Source organism: Saccoglossus kowalevskii, chromosome 2, assembly GCF_978046115.1.
Source record: "Saccoglossus kowalevskii chromosome 2, keSacKowa6.1, whole genome shotgun sequence".
Lineage (NCBI taxonomy): Eukaryota > Metazoa > Hemichordata > Enteropneusta > Harrimaniidae > Saccoglossus > Saccoglossus kowalevskii.
Genome location: NC_140642.1, coordinates 15,774,661 through 15,781,825, shown reverse-complemented (window position 1 = coordinate 15,781,825; position 7,165 = coordinate 15,774,661). Strand labels below are relative to the sequence as shown.

Genomic DNA, 7,165 nt, shown 5'->3' with positions numbered 1-7,165 from the left:
TTTCATTTATTTCCTTGTGTTTTATACATTGTTTATCATTATAGGCTTGATAGTGAGTATACCACGATAGAAACAATAATAATGGCTAGCTATTGTACAGTTATAAACATATGCTGTAGACCATCATAACAAAGTATTAAGATTTAACTCCATTACTGAATACCATACCTAATCTGCTTCAACTGTTGGTAAGTACATGTATCATCGACACCATCACACATGAGTAACTGTATTATTGTTATACATGTGGATACAAAAGGAATGTATACGTTTCTAATGAATTGTCTACTTTTCTTTCCTAGATTGCGAAAGTTTCCGGAATAAGAGTAGCTATAGTTACGCAATTATATATATGTACTCTTTTTTTAATTGTATAATCATTGTCCGCTTATCAAATGTTGTAACTCCCATTGCCATTCAACCCTTTTATTTAAGTATAAGTTCTAGCTTGATTAAATATACCATATATATCGGGCAAATTATATATCCGTCAAATATTCTGCCACTAAGCACTTGAATGTTTATTCTAAGTTTAAAGCGCGGTAGTGAGATATATGGGTCTCATATGAACAAAGATGGCGACTTTGACTGTTGCGCAGATCAACGAGTACGGACTGAGACGTTTCCAAGCTTTAATTAGGCAATTTTCATGTGATTGGAAGGTATTGAAGGAGTCACCGTCGGTAATCAATGCAAGTCGCGTCCAGGTCAAACCTCATACTTGTGATCTCCATTTGAAGAACGCATTGGATTTTGGGAAAATCAATGTTTATCAACACAAATGTCGCACATGCGCAGCGCGACGACTACCGCGCTTTAAATAATTACTTTTTTAATTAAAAAAAATTTTCTTGCAAAACTAACCAATACAAACTTGTATACTTGACTGTATTTTACGCCCATCCCAATTCATTCGCTTCATAATCTAATAATGCATTAACCGTCCTCAAAATTGTTATTGACTTTTAACAGGGTAATATATTCGATTAGTCTAACTGAACTGATTATGTGACCCTCAGCAGACTATAATTTGCTAGAATCGTATTTTACTTTACTATTTTCTGAAAACTGTTATTATGGCATTTCGAATCGTGTGTACTTAATAGGTAATTTATGTATTTAGTGAAATAGTTGCAAGTAGTTTGAAAAAACAAATGCACAATTAGGCGCAAATTCACAACTGATGACTTTGATGAATGACATATGAAGTTGTATGTATTAGTGTGCAATGATATAGTTTGTATTACGTGTTTTGCCTTCATTTTGTTTTCAGTTATGGTTTTCTTGAAAATTCATACATTATGTTCATTTTTTGTTATTTAAATGCAATTGAGATTTAGTTTTATTGGTGGAATCAATAATAGTAATATATCGTGTGTATGTCGGTATAACGATAATGACTTCAAGTAGTGTAGTTTATTTGATGTTTCCAGTATCACAAATGTCCGTCTTCACTCTGTATTGTTCACTAATGATGCAAACATACCACCATCCTTCCTAAGCAATTTTTGTGGTGTACCATATTCCACAACTCTGCCTTCACTTAGTACCAGTACAGTATCAGAGTCAAGTATGGTAGATATGCGATGCTGAAAAAATAGCATTATATTACTAAACAACCAATCACATTGTGGATGCAAAATAAATATGAACAAGTCATTCTTAATGGCCTAGCTTCTGCCAATAAAACAAGTTTCATTGACACTCCGATATCATGTCTTGTTGAAATAACAATAATATAAGCAACAGTCAATTACATATAACCTTGGATATAGTGGATATTGCCTTCATGTCCAAGAAACAGTAGATGGCTGGTTTACATTTTGTTCGGCCACCTTGAATCGAATCGTGGTTGATGATACGTTGAAATGTTATTTTAGAATTTGTGAAACAAAAATGACAGTCAATAAGTATCAAAAAGTAAATTGATGCGCATCCAATTACGTTTTGTCTTTATATTAACTCATTTGGAAGGGTTCAGTGCATTTTATAAACAACTCCAACAACTCCCACTTGAGCTGTGTGTATGTTATATTATTCACTTGTCTCTTACCGCTATTGTTAGAACTGTTTTATCCGAAAATGCTGTGGCAATAACGGCCTGTAGTGTAGCGTCCTGTTATGAATAAACAAATCGTCACAAAAACAACATATTTTCATAACATACATTGATGGTTAATTTCTGTATAATTTACATACGGAAAGTTACTCAGGACAAAATTAATTTTGTTACATATTATATTTATCCACACATGTTTCGGCCGCCAATTCAAATCAGTGACCTATATGAAATACGCGCTGGCAATAAACTGTAATGGTCGACGAATAAATAGTACTATTTGATATTGTTGTTGTTGTTATTATAGAGTATAATTTATGAAAAACGAAAACATGAAGTCATATTATATACATTTGCCATGACATTTGCCGACAAATAGTATTTTATGGACGACCATAATCACATTCGCCTGGACGTAGTATGTAGAGTCAAAACTCACTGTTTCCAAATCAACAGATGCAGTGGCTTCGTCCATGATAAGGATTCGGCTTTTTCGCAGGAAAGCCCTCGCCAGGCAAATTAATTGTCTCTGTCCAGTGCTTATGTTGTCTCCTCCGTCAGTAACAATTGTATCTGAAATCATTTTGAAACAGTATAAATGATTTCACCAAATACATGGCGCTATATTGAATACAAATACCGATACATAACTTGAAAACTCGTATCGTTTCTGGAAGAATATTTCAAAAAATCTAACCTAATTGTTCATTCATTTCAAGCACACAGTCTTTCAATTGTGCGATTTCAAGAGCATTCCATAAATCCTGGTCCCCGTACTTTTCTTCAGGATCTAAATTAAACCTATAATATATAACAATATTATTACCTTACCAAATATATTCATTTATTACTCACCGTAACGTATGTTTTTATAATATGTTTTTTTTTTCTTAACACATTTTAAGTTCAAACACGACTCTCCTGAATAGTTCTATGGGCGTGGCGATTCATCAGTGTGTGGCAGCGCCCTCTACTGTTACAATAGTACATTCAGCACAAGTTATGAAAGTATTGTCTTAGTCTGCTGCTGTTATTGCCTCTGTTGACGTAATCACCTCTGATTGAATACTGCATGAGATATTCAAAAGGCAACATATATTTACGCACTATTTGCAATTTTCATATGTATGTCTTTATGCATAAAATTAAAGACCTGAGCTGAATAACAGTTGGCTGAGTTTTATTGTAAAAACATTTATGGATGTTACAGCGAAAAATAACATGAAGTATGTGCTCTATTTTACGTGAGAGATCATGTGATCATAAGTTCAAAACAAGGGTTCTTATAGCCACAGCAACTTTAAGGTTACCATACTCATTAAAATAAATTAATGAATTGTACGGAAATAGTGAAACATAGTATTGGAATAAATAGCATTAGTTGAATATTTGGCATTATTTGTATCTTACCGTAGAGTGCCACAAAAGAGAACAGGATCCTGTGGGATAATAGACATTCTACGACGAAGTGTCAATACAGGAATAGTTGATATATCGATACCATCAATTACGATACGACCTGATATTGTAATACAAATTTATTATTATCAATTAGACATTCTGTTTGTTTCAAAACTCCAGGCATTTTTAAAAGATACAAATATCATGTGTAAAGTTTACCTTCAATGATATCTATCATCCTCAATAATGTGAGAGTGAGGGACGATTTTCCACTGCCAGTTCGACCACATATTCCAACCTTTAGAATGTGAAGGAAAACTATATCTGTAACTTACATCAATATGTTCACATGTTTTGTAACATAATCTGTGGTCGTTAAAATATTACCTGGATAGAAACGTTATATCTACAATGTAGGGTGCATCCATCTTTAAACATTACTCAAATTAACTGAAACCTGCAACTACAGGTACATAGAACGACATACATGTAGTCGAAACTACATACCCGTCCTTTAGGTCGAATATTATAATTCAGAATCCAAGTCTCTACGTTCTATTAAGCAATTATATTTACAAATAGTTCAGCCGCACATATACTAGTAAAGATTTATTTTTCCCATGCGTAAATTTCCACTATGATAGAAAATGTTATTTCTATTGTTGTTAAAAAGTACCTTTTCTCCAGGTATGATCTTGACGCTCACATTTGATAACACTGGGTCCAAACTAATAGCATAACGAGCCGTAATATTGTGTATGTTGATGGATCCTCTGCTTGGCCAATTATTAGGCGGAGAAACAGTACCTGATCACATGGTCACATATGGAACAGATAATTTGATGGTCAATCGTATGATATACATTGGTTGTGTTGTAAATCATGTATACAAATATTAGCTGAAAATGAGTATTTTCTACCTTCTAGTTTTTCCGGAACCATGCTGGCATACTCTAAAACACGTTCAATACCGTTGAAGTAGCTTAACGAGTCGATTATAAATATCAGTATCAAATTTAGCAGGTTTGTCCCCTGTAAGTACACAAGTATGGTGTGTTATATTATGTGACTTATGTGATCATTCCGGGTAGTTTCGATTGAGCCATCGCACCGTGAACAATGTGATTAGTGTGAGTGTCACACACAACACAGTCATTGGCTACATTTTGGTAGAAAACAGGTGTAACAAAAACAACTTACAATAGTCAACAGGTAAGCCATATACTAAAATGCCCATAACAGGAAAATAATTTAAACAAAGCAACACCCAGGATAGGTAACATAGTATCAGAAATCAAGATCTTCAAACGTTTAGTTGTGTGTGATTTGCTCCCTGTTCACAGCAGATTATATTATTATATTCAACCCCCAATTAAGAGAGATAATACTATATTATTGAACTAAATGAATGCTGTATTTCAACGTATGAATTTTGATCTTTTTAGTTTTTGGTGGATACCTCAACAAGGTACGAAAACTCTGACCTAACTGACGTTTTTAAGATGGCTCATCATCATAAACATGAGAAGAATCGACTTAGTACATAATCTCCCGTATGCATGCCAAGAGCTAGTACGTGTTTTCAAAGGCAGTGCAGTTAAGATCACAATGTCACAATGTCACTGACACAAAATACATAAAACCAGTTTCCGCCCTCAATATAAGTTCCATCAAGTGCATCATGTTCCAAAGCTCAGACATGTGGCACTTGCCATATATGACACGTGTGTATACTCACTATCAATCCAGTGGTGACTGCCATACCAACCGCACTAGGACTGATATTCATATTGATGCATGTTAATAAAGCACCAATTCCAAAAATTAAAAACAAGAATGCGCCAATAGTGTTCTATGAAAACAAAAATTAAAGATTAAATTGGTTTAATGTTTTTCTCAATCAATCTAAAACGTGATAAACGTAATATAATACCACAGAATATAAGGGTTGGGTAAGGTACTAAAAAATATAACACATTCAAAACATGTTGATGTAAGATAACACGAGTATCAACACTAGTTTGTATAAACAAAGAAACTGTAGTACTTACAACCCTCAAATTGAACCAATTCATTGCGGCAGCATAGTATAATCTGCATAAATTATTTATATTTATTGTTTCTAACATATGCTCCGTGAATCTCTTGTTCGCCCTATAAATAGTATATAACAAACATTTAGACATTTCATGAATAAATTGTGTGAACACATCACATATGCTGGCTGATTGCTGCAACCATTTTTTTCATTTGCATATATTAGCCCTCCTGACACATCCGCTTTATCGACATTAAGTGAAGTCATGATACATTACTTATTATTATTATTATGACTGAGAATAAGTAGGTTAAAGGGAAAATTGATTTCATTTGATTCAATCCACGAAAAATGAATACTAAACTATTTCATCAGCCCGAATTTGTTATGCTTAGTTTGGTCAAAATTACACATATTTTGCATTTAGTTTATGATATTAATAATTGCATATTGTTAAATACTTGAAAATCGGTCTTAATTTTGAAGCCCAGGATTTGTTTTTCGAATGTACCAGTTGCCAATTTCCAACAAGATGTGACAAGTTGTTGGTAAACTGAGCTCAATTTATGAACAACAAATCAGATAAAATAATCCAAGAATCTTTGAGACGAGCACAGAATGACAACCGATGTCTGTGTTTCTCGAATAAATGCGATATCACTTTCTCACTCAATTAATAACAACTATATACTGCTGTATGATTAAAATATACTATATATTTACCTGATTGCTCTTATCGTAGACAGACCTGTACACGTTTCACCAAATAATGACAAAACTGGTGATAAAGTGATGTTCTCCAATCGTTTCAGGTCTCTGAAAAAGTATATTGCCCCACCCGGCATTACGAGCAAATTATTCATAAATGAATCATCTTATTGGTGGATTAAAACATTTGACTGAAACGTTATGACGGGAAATTGTGGTTCGCTATATTGCCACCCCAGCAACACGAGTATTGTTTATAGATTAATCAAATACTGAATTTGTTTATTTCTCTGAAATCCATTTGACGGGGAAAAGTTATATATACATACTGACCGTGGTAAGCGGGAGCAGATGATAATATATACTACTGATATCACTCCAACGGGTATCATTAGAAGAATGGAATAGGGAGATATAATAGCATTGACTACATATGTCCCAGCAAGTACTGTAATAGCACCCAATAAGATATGTAGACATTCCCAAAATGACTAGAAGAAAAACAAATAAAAGTACAAGTTATAATTTTTAATGTCTTTGTAATATGGCAGTGATTTAATATTACTCTATTTTCCTTTCTCTTATTGTTTTGTAAGTTATTTTTATATGGACCCTGTCTGTAATCAAATAAATAATAATATTAATAGTCAGCATAGTGTTTAGATCTTGGGATGAGACCGACCCTTTTTGAGGTAGGTGAAATTTAAATTTGAACATCATACAACGCGGGGGTAACCACAATAGCACAACATGCAAAAATGTATGCGATACTTACTTGATCTACTGAACGCACATCAGCAGAGAATCTATTGAGAAGACGACCCACAGGTGTTGTTTCAAAGAATCTTATTGGTGAATATATAACATTATATAACAATTGATTAAATAACCTCTTTGCCGCTGATATGCAGAATATAAATAAACATGCATTCGTTATGGCGTTCATCATGATGTATAGA

General features: G+C 33.5%; 1 protein-coding gene across 1 annotated transcript in view; it reads right to left on the bottom strand.

Annotated features, from left to right (window-relative positions):
* Window positions 1-1,237: 1,237 nt before the first annotated feature.
* Window positions 1,238-7,165, bottom strand: part of LOC102809139 (ATP-binding cassette sub-family C member 9-like) — a 31,785-nt gene continuing 25,857 nt past the window's right edge. Inside the window, exons 17-27 of the mRNA XM_085504897.1 lie at window positions 6,222-6,372; window positions 5,512-5,614; window positions 5,199-5,312; window positions 4,381-4,492; window positions 4,137-4,267; window positions 3,680-3,758; window positions 3,470-3,578; window positions 2,757-2,860; window positions 2,499-2,632; window positions 2,054-2,116; window positions 1,238-1,589 (exon numbers count right to left, since the gene is read on the bottom strand). Coding sequence (XP_085361023.1) covers window positions 1,452-1,589; window positions 2,054-2,116; window positions 2,499-2,632; window positions 2,757-2,860; window positions 3,470-3,578; window positions 3,680-3,758; window positions 4,137-4,267; window positions 4,381-4,492; window positions 5,199-5,312; window positions 5,512-5,614; window positions 6,222-6,372 — 1,238 coding nt within the window. The 3' untranslated portion in view covers window positions 1,238-1,451. The remainder of the gene's footprint in view (window positions 1,590-2,053; window positions 2,117-2,498; window positions 2,633-2,756; window positions 2,861-3,469; window positions 3,579-3,679; window positions 3,759-4,136; window positions 4,268-4,380; window positions 4,493-5,198; window positions 5,313-5,511; window positions 5,615-6,221; window positions 6,373-7,165) is intronic.